Raw genomic sequence first — 17916 nt, 5'->3', positions numbered from 1 at the left:
TAATTTTTTTCTTTCACATGTAGCTCACAGTTTTCCCAGCACCATTTATTGAAGAGACTGTCTTTTCTCCATCGTATAGTCTTGCCTCCTTTGTTGTAGATTGATTGACCATAGGTATATGGGTTTATTTATGAGCTTTGTGTCCTGTTCAATTGATCTAATTATTTCTGTTTTTGTGCCAGTACCATACTCTTTTGATGACTGTAGCTTTGTTGTACAGGGTGAAGTCAAGGAGCCTGGTTTTCCAGCTCCATTTTTCTTTCTCAAGATTGCTTTGGCTCTTGGGTCTTTTGTGTCTCCATACAAATTTAAAAATTTTTTGTTCCAGTTCTATGAAAAATTCCATTGGTATTTGGATAGGGATTGTATTGAATCTGTAGATTGTCTTGGGTGGTATAGTCATTTGGAAATATTGATTCTTCTAATCCAAGAATGTGATATATCTTTCTGTCTGTGTCATCTTTGCTTTCTTTTATCAACTCTTAGAGTTTTTGAAGTACAAGTCTTCTGCCTATTTAGACAGGTTTATTCCTAAGTATTTTATTCTTTTTGATGCAGTGTTAAGTAGGATTATTTCTTGAATTTCTCTTTCTGATTTTTCATTGTTAGAGTATAGGAATGCAAGAAATTTCTGTGTATTAATTTTTTATCCTGTAATTTTACCAAGTTCATGGATGAGCTCTAGTAGATTTCTGATAGCATGTTTAGGATTTTCTATGTATAGTATCATGTCATCTGCAAACAGTGACAGTTTGACTTCTTGGATTAAAAGTCGGATTCTTTTTGTTTCTTTTTCTTCTCTGATTGCCATGACTAGGACTTCCAAAGCTATGTTGAATTAATGTGGAAAGAGGGGGCATCCTTGTCTTGTTCCTAATCTTAGAGGAAATGCTTTCAGCTTTTTCCCATTGACTATGATGTAGGCTTGTCATATATGGCCCTTATTATGTTGAGGTAGTTTCCTTCTATGCCCACTTTCTGGATAGTTGTGTGTGTGTGTGTGTGTGTGTGTGTGTGTGTGTGTTTTAAATCATAAATGGGTTTGAGTTTTGTCAGAAGCTTTTTCTGCATCTATTGAGATGATCCTATGGTTTTTATTATTCAGTCTGTTGATGTGGTATATCACATTGATTGATTTGTGAATATTGAAAAAATCCTTGCATTCCTGGGATATATCCTGCTTGAGCATGATGTGTGATCCTTTTAATGTTTTAATGAATTGTTGGATTCAGTTCTTCCCTTGTGGCTCAGATGGTAAAGAATCCATCTGCAGTGCAGGAGACCTGGGTTTGATCCCTTGGTTGTGAAGATCCCCTAGAGAAGGGAAAGGCTACCCATTCCAGTGTTCTTGCCTGGAGAATTCAAAGTATAGAGGAGGCTATTGGGCTGCAGTCCATGGGTTCACAAAGAGTCGGACATGACTGAATGCCTTTCACTTTCATTTTGGATTCCGTTTGCTTGTATTTTGTTGAGAATTTTTGTGTCTTATTTCATCTGTGATATTGACCGGTAATTTTGTTTTTTTGTGGTATCTTTGTCTGACTTTGATATCAGGTTAATTGTGGCCTCATAGAATGAGTTTTTGATTGTTCTTTCCTCTGCAATTTTTTGGAATAGTTTCAGAACAGTCAGGGTTAGCTCTTCTCTAAATGTTTAATAAAATTTGCCTTTGAAGCCACCTGATCCTGGACTTTTATTTTTTGTTGGGAGATGTTTGTTTGTTTGTTTTTCTTTTTTGAACTTTTAATCAGAGTTTCCATTTCAGTGCTCATGACTGGTCTGTTCAAGTTTTCTGTTTCTTCCTGATCCAGAGTACACTTTTCTAAGAATTTGTTTATGTCTTCTAGGTTGTCTATTTTATTGGCATATATTGCTTGTAGTCTTTCATGATCCTTTGTATTTCTGCAGTGTTCATTGTGATTTCTTCTTCTTCATTGCTAATTGCATTGCTTTGAGTCCTCTCCTTCTTTTCTTGATGGCTAAATGTTTATCAGTTTTGTCTCTTTTTTAAAAATCAGCTTCTAGTTCATATGCTTTTTCTATTGTTTTCTTCATCTCTATTTCTGCTCTGGCCGTTATGATCTCTTTCCTTCTACTGACTTTGGGTTTTATTTGTTCTTCTCTAGCTGCTTTGTGTGTGGGTTTAGGTTGTCCATTTGAGGCTTTTCTCATTTCCTGAGGTAGGATTGTGTTTTCTAAACTTCCCTATTAGAAACATGCGTGCTGCATTCATCGATTCTGCATTATCCTGTTTGGTTTCCCTTGTTTCTGGGTGTTGTTGTTCCCTCTCTGATTTCTTCACTGTTGCGTTGGTTGTTTCATACCATAGTGTTTGGCGTTCTTATGTTTGTGGTTTTTACAGTTTTTTTCTTGTAGTTGATTTCTCCTGCATTGCAGGCAGATTTTTACCACTGAGCCACCAAGGAAGCCCTTGTAGTTGATTTTAATCTTATAGTGTTGTGGTTGAAAAAGATTTCGATTTTCTTAAATTTACTGAGGCCTGCTTTGTGGCCAAGCATGTGATCAATCCTGGAGAGTGTTTCATGTATGCCTGAAGAATCTGTCTTCTCCTTTTGGTTGAAATTCTCTATACTATCAGTTATGTCCATCTGGTCTGAGGTATCTTTTAAAGCCTGTGTTTCCTTATTGATTTTCTGTCTGGATGATCTGTCCACTGTTGAAAGTGGAATGTTAAAGTCCCCCACTACTGTTGTGTTGCTGTATATTTCTCCTTCTATGGCTGTTAACATTTACTTATGTACTGAGGTGCTCCTGTGTTGGGTACATAGATATTTACAATTGTTACATCTTCTTCTTGGACTGATCCCTTATCCATTACATAGTGCTCTCTTTGGTTCTTGTAACAGTCTTTATTTGAAAGTCTATTCTGTCTGCTATGAGTATGCTGCTCCAGCTTTCTTTTGATTTACATTTGCAAAGCATACCTTTTTTATCCCCTCGCTTTCAGTTTGCGTGTGTCCCTAGATGTGAAGTGGGTCTCTTGTAGTCATCACGTATATGGGTCCTGTTACTGTCTCCATTCAGCCAGTCTGTGTCTTTTGGTTGGAGAATTTAATCCATTTGCATTTAAGGTAATTATCACTATGTATATTCTCATTGCCATTTTGCTAATTGTTCTGGATTGTTTTTGAAGGCCTTTTTTCTTCCCTTCCTCTCTTGTTCTCTTTTTATTTGATGACTTAATTTTAGTGCTTGTATTCCTTTTTCTTTTCTGTTTGTGTATTGTCTATTGTAGATTTTCAGTTTTTGGTTCCCTTGGGGTTTTGATATAGCAGTCTATAGCAAAGTTGCTTTAAGTTGCTGATCTCTTGATTTTCATTGCATTTCCAGTGTGCTGCATTCATACTCTCTCCTCCCATTCCTGGCTTTGATGATGTGTTTGTGTGTAGACGATTTCCTACCTTTGCTCTGTGTTTGCCTCTACCAGTGACCTTTTCCATTCATAATTTGTTTGTTTCAGGTTGAGGCCTTTTCTTTCTACCTAGAGACATTCCTTTGTTGTAGACTTGGTGGCATTCCTCTGGAGATATTTGTTGTAAAGTTGATCTGGTGGTGCTGAATTTTCTCAGCTTTCACTTGTTCATAAAACTTATGATTTCTCCATTGAATCTGAATGAGAGCCTTGCTAAGTAAAGTTGTCTTGGTTGTAGGTTTTTTTCTTTCATCACTTTAAATATATCATGCCACTCCCTTCTAACCTGCAAAGTTTCTGTTGAGAAATCTGATGATAACCTTATTGGAATTCAGTCAGTTCAGTTCAGTCATCCAGTTGTGTCCGACTCTCCATGACCCCATGAACCACAGCATGCCAGGCCTCTCTGTCCATCACTAACTCCCAGACTCCACCCAAACCCATGTCCATCAAGTCGGTGATGCCATCCAACCATCTCATCCTCCTTCATCCCCTTCTCCTCCCACCTTCAGTCTTTCCCAGCATCAGGGTCTTTTCAAATGAGTCAGCTCTTTGCATCAGGTAGCCAAAGTATTGGAGTTTCAGCTTCAATATCAGTCCTTCCAATGAATATTCAGGACTGATCTCCTTTAGGATGGACTAGTTGGATCTCCTTGACTCTCAAGTCTTCTCCAACACCACAGTTCAAAAGCATCAATTCTTCTGTGCTCAGCTTTCTTTATACTCCAATGCTCAAATCCATACATGACTACTGGAAAAATTGGAATTCACTAATATGTAATTTGTTGCCTTTCTCTTGCTGCTTTTAATATTTTTTCTTTGTCTTTAAATTTTTATCAGTTTGATTACTGAGTCTTGGTATGTTCCTCCTTTAGATTTATCCTGCCTGGGACTCTCTGTGTTTCCTGGAGTTTGGACACCATTTCCTTTCCGACTGGTATCTCTTAAAATGTTTGCTCAGGTCATTTTTCTCTCTATTCTCTTTCTGGGACCAGTTCAGTTCACTTCAGTTCAGTCACTCAGTCGTGTCCAACTCTTTGCAACCCCATGAATCACAGCACGCCAGGCCTCCCTGTCCATCACCAACTCCTGGAGTTCACTCAGACTCACGTCCATCGAGTCAGTGATGCCATCCAGCCATCTCATCCTCTTTTGTCCCCTTCTGCTCCTGCCCCCAATCCCTCCCAGCATCAGAGTCTTTTCCAATGAGTCAACGCTTCGCATGAGGTGGCCAAAGTACTGGAGTTTCAGCTTTAGCATCATTCCTTCCAAAGAAATCCCAGGGCTGATCTCCTTCAGAATGCACTGGTTGGATCTCCTTGCAGTCCAAGGGACTCTCAAGAGTCTTCTCCAACACCACAGTTCAAAAGCATCAATTCTTCGGTGCTCAGCCTTCTTCACAGTCCAACTCTCACATCCATACATGACCACAGGAAAAACCATAGCCTTGACTAGACGAACCTTTGTTGGCAAAGTAATGTCTCTGCTTTTGAATATGCTATCTAGGTTGGTCATAACTTTCCTTCCAAGGAGTAAGTGTCTTTTAATTTCATGGCTGCAGTCACCATCTGCAGTGATTTTGGAGCCACCAAAAATAAAGTCTGACACTGTTTCCTCTGTTTCCCCATCTATTTCCCATGAAGTGATGGGACCAGATGCCATGATCTTCGTTTTCTGAATGTTGAGCTTTAAGCCAACTTTTTCACTCTCCTCTTTCACTTTCATCAAGAGACTTAATAGTTCCTCTTCACTTTCTGCCATAAGGGTGGTGTCATCTGCGTATCTGAGGTTATTGATATTTCTCCAAGCAATCTTGATTCCAGCTTGTGTTTCTTCCAGCCCAGCGTTTCTCATGATGTACTCTGCATATAAGCTAAACAAGCAGGATGACAATATACAGCCTTAACATACTCCTTTTCCTATTTTGAACCAGTCTGTTGTTCCATGTCCGGTTCTAGCTGTGGCTTCCTGACCTGCATACAGGTTTCTCAAGAGGCAGGTCAGGTGGTCTGGTATTCCCATCTCTTGAAGAATTCTCCACAGTTTATTGTGATCCATATAGTCAAAGGCTTTGGCATAGTCAATAAAGCAGAAATAGATGTTTTTCTGGAACTCTCTTGCTTTTTCCACGATCCAGTGGATGTTGGCAATTTGATCTCTGGTTCCTCTGCCTTTTCTAAAACCAGCTTGAACATCAGGAAGTTCACGGTTCACATATTGCTGAAGCCTGGTTTGGAGAATTTTGAGCATTACTTTACTAGCATTTGAGATGAGTGCAATTGTGAGGTAGTTTGAGCATTCTTTGGCATTGCCTTTCTTTGGGACTGGAATGAAAACTGACCTTTTCCAGTCCTGTGGCCACTGCTGAGTTTTCCAAATTTGCTGGCATATTGAGTGCAGCACTTTCACAGCATCATCTTTCAGGATTTGGAATAGCTCAATTGGAATTCCATCACCTCCACTAGCTTTGTTCATAGTGATGCTTTCTAAGGCCCACTTGACTTCACATTCCAGGATGTCTGGCTCTAGGTCAGTGATCACACCATCGTGATTACCTGGGTCGTGAAAATCTTTTTTGTACAGTTCTTCTGTGTATTCTTGCCATCTCTTCTTAATATCTTCTGCTTCTGTTAGATCCATACCATTTCTGTCCTTTATCGAGCCCATCATTGTATGAAATGTTCCCTTGGTATCTCTAATTTTCTTGAAGAGATCTCTAGTCTTTCCCATTCTGTTGTTTTCCTCTATTTCTTTGCATTGATTGCTGAGGAAGGCTTTCTTATGTCTCCTTGCTATTCTTTGGAACTCTGCATTCAGATGGTTATATCTTTCCTTTTCTCCTTTGCTTTTCTCTTCTCTTCTTTTCACAGCTATTTGTAAGGCCTCCCCAGACAGCCATTTTGCTTTTTTGCATTTCTTTTCCATGGGGATGGTCTTGATCCCTGTCTCCTGTACAGTGTCATGAACCTCAGTCCACAGTTCATCAGGAACTCTATCTATTAGATCTAGGACCTTAAATCTATTTCTCACTTCCACTGTATAATCATAAGGGATTTGATTTAGGTCATACCTGAATGGTCTAGTGGTTTTCCCTACTTTCTTCAATTTAAGTCTGAATTTGGTAATAAGGAGTTCATGATCTGGCCACAGTCAGCTCCTGGTCTTGTTTTTGTTGACTGTATAGAGCTTCTCTATCTTTGGCTGCAAAGAATATAATCAGTCTGATTTCGGTGTTGACCATCTGGTGATGTCCATGTGTAGAGTCTTCTCTTGTGTTGTTGGAAGAGGGTGTTTGCTGTGACCAGTGCATTTTCTTTGGCAAAACTCTATTAGTCTTTGCCCTGCTTCATTCCGTATTCCAAGGCCAAATTTGCCTGTTAGTCCAGGTGTTTCTTGACTTCCTACTTTTGCATTCCAGTCCCCTATAATAAAAATGACATCTTTTTTATGTTAATTGTAAAAGGTCTTGTAGATCTTCATAGAACCAGTCAACTTCAGCTTCTTCAGCAGTACTTGTTGGAGCATAGACTTGGATTACTGTGATATCGAATGGTTTGCCTTGGAAACGAACAGAGATCATTCTGTCGTTTTTGAGATTGCATCCAAGCACTGCATTTCTGACTCCATGATGGCTAGTCCATTTCTTCTGAGGGATTCCTGCCCGCAGTAGTAGATATAATGGTCATCTGAGTTAAATTCACCCATTCCAGTCCATTTTAGTTCACTGATTCCTAGAATGTCGACATTCACTCTTGCCATCTCCTGTTTGACCACTTCCAATTTGCCTGGATTCATGGACCTGACATTCCAGGTTCCTATGCAATATTGCTCTTTACAACATCGGACCTTGCTTCTATCACCAGTCACATCCACAGCTGGGTATTGTTTTTGCTTTGGCTCCATCTCTTCATTCTTTCTGGAGTTATTTCTCTACTGATCTCCAGTAGCATATTGGGCACCTACTGACCTGGGGAGTTTCTCTTTCAGTATCCTATCATTTTGCCTTTTCATACTGTTCATGGGGTTCTTAAGGCAAGAATACTGAAGTGGTTTGCCATTCCCTTCTCCAGTGGACCACATTCTGTCAGATCTCTCCACCATGACCCACCCGTCTTGGATTGCCCCATGGGCATGGCTTAGTTTCATTGTTAGACAAGGCTGTGGTCCTAGTGTGATTAGATGGACTAGTTTTCTGTGAGTATGGTTTCAGTGTGTCTGCCCTCTGATGCCTTCTTGCAACAGCTACCGTCTTATTTGGGTTTCTCTTACCTTGGGCATGGGGTTTCTTTTTACGGCTGCTCCAGCAAAGCACAGCCGCTGCTCCTTACCTTGGACGAGGGGTATCTCCTCACCACCGCCCTTCCTGACCTTCAACGTGGGATAGCTCCTCTAGGCCTTCCTGCGCCCATGCAGCCATTGCTCCCTGGATGGGGGGTAGCTCCTCCCGGCCGCCGCCCCTGGTCTCGGGCGTGGGGGCATGGGGTAGCTCCTCCTGGCCGCCGCCCCTGATCTCAGACTTGGGTAGCTCCTCTTGGCCATTTCTGCGCCATCGCAGCCTGGCACTCTCAGCCGCTGCCCCTGACCTCGGACATGGGGTAACTCCTCTTGGCCACCGCCCTTCGGGCATGGGGTCCTCCCGGCTTCTGCCCCTGACCTCGGACGTGGGGTAGCTCCTCTTGGCCACGCTTAGTGTGCGGGTCACAGCCGCCCATGCTTAGTGGGCCTTCTGGGACCCTTATTATGCAAATGTTGGTTCATTTAATGTCCCAGTGGTCTCTTAGGCTATCCTCATATCTTTGACTTTTTTTCCTTCTGTTCTGCAACAGTGGTTTCCACCATTCTGTCTTCAGCTCACATATCCACTTTTCTGTCTCAATTATTCTGCTATTGATTCCTTCTAGTGTATTTTTCATTTCAGTTATTGTATTGTTCGTCTCTGTTTGTTTGCTCTTTAGCTCCTCTAGATCTTTATTATACATTTCTTGCATGTTTTTGATCCTTGCCACTGTTTTTTTCCCCAAGATCCTGGATCATCTTCACTATCACTACTCTGAATTCTTTTTCAGGTAGATTGTGTACCTCACTTAGTTGTTCTACTGGCATTACTCGTTCCTTCATCTGGGACATATTTTTTGCTGTCTCTTTTTGTCTGATTTTCTTTGGTTGTGATTTCCATTCTGCAGACTGTAGGATTGTGGTTTTTCTTGCTTTTGCTGTCTACTCCCTGGTGGATGAAGCTGTCTGAGAGGCTTGTGCCCACTAAGAGGGACTGGTTCCTGCCCGCTGGTGAGTGGAGTTGGTCCTTGTCCCTCTGATGGGCAGGCCCATGTCAAACGTTGTGTTTACTGGGCAGCTGTGTGCTTGGGAAGACTTTGCCCAGCCTATCTGCTGATGAGTAGGGCTGTGCTCCTGTCCTGTCAGCTGTTTGGCTGGAGGTATCCCAGCACTGGAGCCTACAGCTATTGGGTGGGGCCAGGTCTTGATGAGACAATGTGGCCTCTAGGAGGACTGAGTACCGTGTGTGCTCCCCAGGACTACTGCTACCAGTGTCCTTGTCCTCACAGTGAGCCACAGATGCCCCCTGCCGCCTCAGGAAACCCTCCATTGTTAGCTGCTAGGTCTATCCCAGACTATTAGGAGGTCACTGCTTTTTTCCCTGCATCTAGATGCTTATGAGACCTTTGTGTGCCCTCCAAGTGTGGAGTTTCTGTTTCCTCCAATCCTGTGGAATTCCTGTGGTTAAACCCTGCTGGCCTTCAAAGCCAGATTTTCTAGAAGCTCCTTCTCCTCCCATGCCAGATCCCCAGGGGCTCAGAACTTTAACTTCTGTGGGAGAACTTTTCTGGTATAAATATTTTCCAGTTTGTGGGTTGTCCACCTGGTATGTATGGGATTTGGTTTTATTGCAGTTGTTCAATGAAACCATCTCATGGTTTCTTTGTCTTTGGATATAGGATATCTCTTTTGGTAGGTTCCAGCTATTCCAGCTTTTGTTGTTGCTGTTGATGGATGCTCAGCATTTAGTTGTCATTCTGGTGTTTTAGTAAGAAGAGACGAGTTCACGTCCTTCTGCTCCAGCATCTCGTCTCTGTCATCACTTATGATCACACACAGAAGCATATTTAATGTGTGTGTGTGTGTTTAAAGTGATAAACACATCATTATCATTACAGTGTAGCACCCTGAAAAGAAAGAGTTAGCTTAGAATTTTATTTATTCTACCACACGTCCAAAATATATCTCAAATTTTCTCCTCATCTCTATCTCTATTTTTAACTCCTTTGAAGTATAGGAGTTGCCAAGACTACCCTCACTTCTGAAACTACCTGCGAGTTTGGAGGTCCCCAAGACAACCCTCAGGTTTCAAGATTTGTGGAAGAACTCACAGAACTCAGCACATCCATTTTACTCATGTTATGGTTTAAAATAGTGAAAGGGTTAAAATCAGCTAGGGAAGTGATGCACAGGGCAGAGCTCAGGAGAGTTCCAGGCGCAGAGCTGGCCATGGCCCTTTCCCAGGGGAGCTGTATGGATGGCATTTCCTCCTCCTAGAAACGTGTATGGCAATTCGCACAGAGTATTGTCACGCGTGGAAGGTCACCAAGCTTTGGTATCCACAGTTTTTATTGAAATTTAGTTACATACATGTGGCCATCCCCAGGCTCTGGCCCTTCCAAAGGCCAAGTTGAAACATTCTTATCTGACAGGACATTCCAAGGTATCAGAGGTGGCCTCTCAGAAGCCACGGGGAGAGGTCACTGAGCACTTTACGAAGCCCAAGTCTGCGGACTTGTCACTTCGCTCATAGGCTAGCTGTGTGGTTAGTCTCTGAGTCATGTCCGACCCCCTTGTGACCCCATGGACTATAGCGTGCCAGGCTCGTCTCTCCATGGGGTTTGCCAGGCAATAATACCGGAGTGGGTTGCTATTTCCTTCTCCAGAGGATCATCCCTACCCAGGGACTGAAACCTGGTCTCTTGCATTGCAGGCAGATTCTTTACTACTGAGCCATGAGGGAAGCCCATAGATTAACTGCAAAAAGGTAAAAATCTTCCTGCCTTCCTTACATTCCTTCTTTTCACCAAGAAGCCAAAAAGATTTTTTAAAACATAAAGTGGGTCAGTTCCCTTTTTGCCCTTAAATTCTTTATTAGCTTTTTTTAATACTAAGAATTAAATGCAAGCTCCTTTCTGTGGCTTTCAAATTGTCCATGATCATTGAGAGTGTGCCTCTGCTAAGGGTGTGCCTCCCCGACCTGTCTTGTCTGATGGAACCTCTGGTATCTCGTCCTCCTCCATTCTGGCCTTTCTTCTGTTTCTCTAAACTTTCAAGCTACTCCAGGTCTGTAGCTTTTGCACTTTCCATCTCTTCTGCTGGGAACACTTTCTGCCAGCTGCTTGGATGGATAGCTCTTCTTTCTTTATTCCATCACATTTTAGCTTGAATATTGTGTCCTCATGGAGGTCTTTCTCTCCCTCTGACAGCAGTAGTTCTCTTTTCCTAGTCATTGTTGGTCTCATTAGCATCTATTATTTTTACAATAATATTGTTCTGTTTATTTTCTTAGTATCTGTCTTTCTCCACTAGAATTAAGTGTCCCTAGAGCAGTAGCGCTGTCTTTATCTTTGGTACAGAGAGCAGTGTTAACACATAGCACTGACTCAGTAAATACATATTAAACAAGTGGCTGGCTTACTCACTGGTTCTTCCATTGTTTCTTGGCATTGATCTAGTTCCTTCCATGCTACATGGAATTTTATAAAGATAATGTTTTAAACTAGATCTTGCATTCCATTTACCCTACAGTGATACATTTGATTCTGTGATGCCAAGTTATATTTGTCAAAATTTCAAAGGCTGTATTCTTTTATAATCATTCATATGAGTAGAAATATTCATATTTCACATTCACTGAATATGTGACATATAAATACCTAGACTGCAGTTAAAGGCTTCCAAAGAGTCCAAACACTGAAAAAGAGCATTGCTACAAAGAAAGGTTCATAAAATATTGGTTTTCAAATGGTATAATCTCTCAATTTTTCAAGGTTTGTTAAGAATTTTGTTTTGCTTCAGTTTGATTTCCTAGCACACTGTCTGCTTAGCTGCAGACAGAGACGCACTTTCTCTCAGTGCGTTTGTGGCAGCATCTTTGACAGCTGCCACAGGCCACTCAAAGCAGAACAGAAAAATGCCCTGTGTTGCGGTCTTGTTCTTGGATGAGAAGTTTCAGAGCAGGCATGCTTCTCAGCCAGTGTCTGAACGTCCATGTGAGAGTGCATTTTGTTTTTCAAAACAGTTGTAGCACATCCTATCTGTCTTGATAAGAACTTTCTTCTTCATTAACTGTCAGTCAGTTGGATGTCACAGATTCTCCCTACAAATATCTATAAGCAACACTTCACTGTTGCTTAAATCAACAGGTGAACAGCTTACTTTTAAAGTCATCATTGGCATTTGAAAACTGAGTTTTGAGAACAGTTATCAGAATGTATTTTATGGTTTGTCACTGTGGAGACATATCATATTCAGTTCAGAGATTTTAAGGTTCTAAAACATTGTTTCTCAAAAAACAATAATTTAAAGTGTGTGAAGGAAGGTAATCTGCATATGTTTCTGTTGATCACGGTACTTAATGTAAAGAATCTAGGAGTTTAGAAATAAATTTATAAATGGGTTAAAATCTACAGCATACTTTATCATCTTGCTAAAAAACTGCTTTTTTTATTTCTGAGGTTTACACTTCCAGAATTATTCATTAAAAGCTCATAATTGTTTCTCTACTTATATTGAGTTCAGGCCTTATTTTTATGCTAATGACTCACAAATCCATAATTTCAATTCTGTTCTTTTACTTGAATTATAGCTCTGTTTTTGCACAAAGCTACAGAACCCTGAATATCGGATTCCCCTCACCCATCATCATGCCACATTAATTTATCTCCTTTCTCTCCAAACTGGCTTTTCTTTATAATCTAATTTCTGCAACCGGTTTCGTTGTCGTTTGTTTCCTGAGTCTGAACATGTACATGTCCTTCTCCTCCATAGCATAGAAGTCTAATGAGACCTATTCCACGATGTCTTAGCTTTGCCCTTTACTCTGCAGTCTCCTACTGCTCATGACAGCAAAGCCCTAGATGACCTCATTAAACTCCCATATTGGTTTCCCAGTTTATTGCTTGAATAGACATAACATTTCTTAACAGTGTGAGAATTTCTTTGGTATAATAAATAAAGGACAGAAGCAGAAGATATTGAGAAGAAGTGGCAAGAATACACAGAAGAACTATACAAAAAAGATCTTCATGACCCAGATAATCACAATGGTGTTGAAAGGTTGTTGTTGAATCACGCGAAGACACCAGGATTCTTGGCCCCCGGAGAAGAATTCAATCTGGGGCCAGAGACGAGGCTTGATCGCTCAGAGCTTTTGTGTAATAAAGTTTTATTAAAGTGTAAAGGAGATAGAGAAAGCTTCTGACATAGGCATCAGAAGGGGGCAGGAAGAGTACCCGCTTGCTAGTGTTAACAATGAAGTTATATAATCCAAAGAATATCTGGAGGTTGTAAAGACCTCATCATACCTACTCCCATAATTTACATTTTAAGATAACACTGTCCTCAGGCAAGATACATCCTTGTAAAGACCAGGTCTACTCCCATAATTAACATTTTAAGATAACAGAAGGTTGAATCCAAAGACTGTCCTTAGGCAGGATACATTATTGTTATATAATCCTAAGGAATGTGGAGAAAGAAAAAAAGTTTGTCCTTTCTTCCTCCTTGAGAATTCCAGACCCCTATCTCCTTGGGGACCCCTAGACTCCCTATCAACCTGCCTAGGAAATGACTCTCTCAGTGTGATCACTGACCTAGAGCCAGACATCCTGGAATGTGAAGTCAAGTGGGCCTTAGGAAGCATCACTATGAATAAAGCTAGTGGAGGTGATGGAATCCAGCTGAGCTATTTCGAATCCTAAAAGATGATGCTGTGAAAGTGCTGCACTCAATATGCCAGAAAACTTGGAAAACTTAGCAGTGGCCACAGAATTGGAAAAGGTCAGTTTTCATTCCAGTCCCAAAGAAAGGCAACATTAAAGAATGTTCAAACTACCACACATTTATACCCATCTCACACGCTAACAAAGTAATGCTCAAGATTCACCATGCTAGGCTTCAACAGTATGTGAACCATGAACTTCCAGATGTTTAAGCTGGATTTAGAAAAGGCAGAGGAGCCAGAGAGCAAATTGCCAACATCCATCAAAAGAGCAAGAGAGTTCCAGAAAAACACCTACTTCTGCTTTATTGACTACACCAAACCATTTGACTGTGTGGATCACAACAAACTGTGGAAAATTCTTCAAGAGATGGGAATACCAGACCACCTGACCTGCCTCCTGAGAAAACTATATGCAGGTCAGGAAGCAACAGTTAGAACTGGACTTGGAACAACAGACTGTTTCCAAATTGGGAAAGGAGTACATCACTGCTGAATATTTTCACCCTGCTCATTTAACTTATATGCAGAGTATATCATGCGAAATGCTGGGCTGGAGGAAGCACAAGCTGGAGTCAAGATTGCCAGGAGAAATATCAATAACCTCAGATGTACTGATGACACCGCCCTTATGATAGAAAGTGAAGAGGAACTAAGGAGCCTCCTGATGAAAGTGAAAGTGGAGAGTGAAAAATATTGGATGGTTGGATGGCACCATCAACTCACTGGACATGAGTTTGCACACACGGGGAGACAGTGAAGGACAGGGAAGCCTGGGCATGCTGCAGTCCATGGGGTTGCAAAGAGTCAGAAATGACTTAATGACTGGAGAACAACAGCTTCACACTGCTGATGAGAGCTGATGAGAGAGGTGAAGACTGGAATAATCTTACTCCATGAAGCGTGGCCTCTTCAATTCAGAAAAGTCCTTTTCTTTACAATCTCACCTTCTATTCCATTCACAGGAAAGGAAGGTGCTGTAGAAGGTAAGAGAACACAGAAAAGAAATGAGTTTAGAAATGAGAGGAGGAAGGCTTCTATCTAAAATTGATATTTGAGAAGAGAAAGTGTAAGTTGCAATCAAGAGGCTAAGTTAAGCAGCAGATTCTTCTGAAAATACAGTTTTCCCCTCATAAGAATTTTGCCAATTAAAATCAGTATACTGCAATAGTTGAAATTATATATGGGAAGTCATGTCTGTAAGATGGTGGAACAGGAGTTCCTTGGCCTTCATCCTCTCACGGAAAAAAATAACTTGGCAAACAGCCGTAAACAAAAGCACCTTTGGGAGGACCTGGGGACCCAAGTAATAGGTTGTAAAACACAAATGCAACCCAAGACTCGGGAGAGCCTCTTCAAGAAGGCGGGCTGGACTTCGGTGGCCAGCCTGTCAAGTGGTCTAACTGTGGACCTAGAAGCTCCACCGTCTTCCTGTGAACTCAGCTCCTCCCCTGCTTGTCTGCAGTCTCGCCACTAGCCCCACCCACCAGAGGACTTGAGAGGACCCATGCTTGCTGTGCCCTGAGTCCTGGGCCCACTGCCTGAGGCCTGACGGTGAATCCTGAAGCATCTCTGAGACCTGGTTCTAGCCTCACTCTTCCAGAAGCAGTTCTGTGCACCCAGGAACCCACCCAGGGACCTCGCAGGAGCACGCACACAGACATAGAGGAGCTCAATCCATTCGTACTCGATAACAGGCCTGAGACCTGTGGACCCAGCCATGGTCCCATGACCAGCTCCAGCCCATGCCACACGATCCTGGAGATGCTCCCACCCGTGCAGGGACCCACAGGAACCAGGCCCAGTTAGGTCCCCTAGTAACAGGTCAACTGACCCCAAGTGGAGAGGGAGCTGTGAGAAGAGAGGAGGATAGAGAGGATCTTAAATGGAGCTACCATAGAGAGTTCATCTGAGAAATGGGTAAGGTAAAATAACAAAAGATAAATGAGGTCAGATTAAATGGTAGACATTTGAGCAAAAGACTAATGCTGTATCTGTTCAATGAGATGTTGTGTTTCAGTTCAGTCACTCAGTCGTGTTCGACTCTTTGTGACCCCATGAATTGCAGCATGCCAGGCCTTCCTGTCTATCACTAACCCCCAGAGCTTGCTAAAACTCATGTCCATCAAGTGTATGATGCCATCCAGCCATCTCATCCTCTGTCGTTCCCTTCTCCTCCTGCTCCCAATCCCTCCCAGGATCAGAGTCTTTTCCAATGAGTCAACTCTTTGCATGAGGTGGCCAAAGTATTGGAGTTTCAGCTTCAGCATCAGTCCTTCCAAAGAACACCAAGGACTGATCTCCTTCAAAATGGACTGGTTGGATCTCCTTGCAGTCCAAGGGACTCTCAAGAGTCTTCTCCAACACCACAGTTCAAAAGCATCAATTCTTCGGCACTCAGCTTTCTTTATAGTCCAACTCTCACATCCATACATGACCACTGGAAAAACCATAGCCTTGACTAGACGGACTTTTCCAGGCAAAGTAATGTCTCTGCTTTTTAATATTCTATCTAGGTTTGCCATAATTTTTCTTCCAAAGAGCAAGCATCTTTTAATTTCATGGCTACAGTCACCATCTGCAGTGATTTTGGAGCCCCCCAAAATAAAGTCTCTCACTGTTTCCATTGTTTCCCTACCTGTTTGCAATGAGGTGATGGGACCAGATGCCATGATCTTAGTTTTCTGAATGCTGAGCTTTAAGCCAACTTTTTCACTCTCCTCTTTCACTTTCATCAAGAGGCTCCTTAGTTCCCTTTCACTTTCTGCCATTAGTGTGGTGTCATCTACATATCTGAGGTTATTGATATTTCTCCCATCAGTCTTGATTCCAGCTTGTGATTCATCCAGGCCAGTATTTCGTATGATGTACTCTGCATATAAGTTAAGTCACCACGGTGACAATATACACCCTGTGTGTGATGCTACAGGGATTTTTATCCAAGTTGAGGCTCATATGTTACGTTCCCTTCTATTATTCTAAGTATGATATAATCTTCATAGCAGGATTGTAATGAGTAACTAGAATATGGATACTTACTCCCAGGCTTTCTATTTATCATAACAGTAATAGTTTTTATTAACCTGGTTATGAAATCCAGATTGAATTAGGAAAAGTTGAAGATTATGACTTTTCAGTGTGTTTATCTCTTTAGATTGATGATTTCAGAGTCAGATTAGCTCTCACCAGAATACCTTCCATCTCTCTCTCTGAACCTTTTCTTCCTCCTACTCCTCTTTCTTGCTTCACGTATAGTCAATACCCTCATGGTGCTCTTTGGCTAACTTAAGCTCATATACCATTTGAGACATGCAGTATTCTCTAAATTTATTTATCCCATCACTATCTAAATTAGGTTCTCTTTTCTTGAGTAGTATTTCATAGCAATATATCATCTAGGTAAGATATAATTAAGATAAAGAGAAACTTCGTCCTCTTTTCTGTAAGAGAAATGCATATTTTAAAAGTAGAACTTGGTAACTTATTTAAATTGCTAATTGGTATATAATTTTTAGAAGGAGAAGTGTATTAGACTTTTAAAAAACCTCTTCTGAATTAATTACTCCCTTCCCCTATTTCATTTGATTTATGTATCTATTACTTAGAAAAATCTCCAGCTTATAATTACATCAGTAGTTTTTGTGTGCTTTTCACATTACTTTTAAAGCTTTTTTCTTGATTCAGATGCCATATTTCAAGGAGTTTGATCATTTTTATAACAGGCAGGATTTTTCTCCTATTTCACTGATTTATTAAAAAATTCACCATGGTGGTCTGTGTTTATATTGCCTTAAACTAATTCCTCTTTATTTGAATTCCAAAAGTGTGTTTACAGTACATAGTTAAGAGTTTATCTTTTAACTTTTTAATTTATGAGGTATAATATTTGTTAGGTGTAAGTAACTTTTCATATGGTTAGAAGTTTTTAAATCATCTGTGAGATGTTTTAAAATTAAAGGAGTAAAAAAAAATAAAAAAAATTAAAGGAGTAAAAGTAATCATGGGTAAAAAAAAAATTCCAAAGCTCAGAATTTAAAACTTTAAAATATTAATAAAGTTAAGTGTCTTCTTTTTTCACAATAACATGCATTAGTAAGATGAATAAAATATCTTCCTCCCAAAATGTTTCTTTTTAAACAGGTGACCAAGTGAAATGGGCTGGACGCTATAGCCTACTGTACAACCTGGTGAAAATGTCATGGGAACTTCGGGGAGATAAAGAGCAGGATGGACTTAGGAACAAAATATGGCAAATGTTACAGAAAACAAAGGATCGTGAGAAAGATGGGCGAATCTGTAATGCAGTAAATATTGCTCAAGTAAGATAATACGCTGGGTAATCAATAGGAAATTTTATCACCAGGAAGCATTTGTCCTTTATCTCTGAATATCCATAATCAGTGTGTATCAGTGATTCACAATTGAGAACACAATTTACAAAATTTAATACTGACCTAATTTTAGTTAAAGAAGAGAGTTGGCA

The 17916-nt window shown here is 40.9% G+C and overlaps 1 protein-coding gene across 15 annotated transcripts in view; it reads left to right on the top strand.

Moving 5' to 3' along the window:
- The window catches only part of TMEM232 (transmembrane protein 232), a 346237-nt gene that overhangs the window by 106933 nt on the left and 221388 nt on the right, over nucleotides 1-17916 (top strand). For all 15 annotated transcript variants that reach the window (XR_009495390.1, XR_009495389.1, XR_009495391.1 and 12 more), the window contains one exon: nucleotides 17574-17752. Coding sequence is in view for 12 of the 15 variants with exons in the window: in XM_059888844.1 (XP_059744827.1) it covers nucleotides 17574-17752 (179 nt within the window). In the remaining 3 variants the exon portion in view is untranslated. The remainder of the gene's footprint in view (nucleotides 1-17573; nucleotides 17753-17916) is intronic.

This window comes from Bos taurus, chromosome 7 (assembly GCF_002263795.3).
Source record: "Bos taurus isolate L1 Dominette 01449 registration number 42190680 breed Hereford chromosome 7, ARS-UCD2.0, whole genome shotgun sequence".
Lineage (NCBI taxonomy): Eukaryota > Metazoa > Chordata > Mammalia > Artiodactyla > Bovidae > Bos > Bos taurus.
Note: the sequence above shows the minus strand (reverse complement) of the source record. Positions and strands in the feature narration are given on the sequence as shown.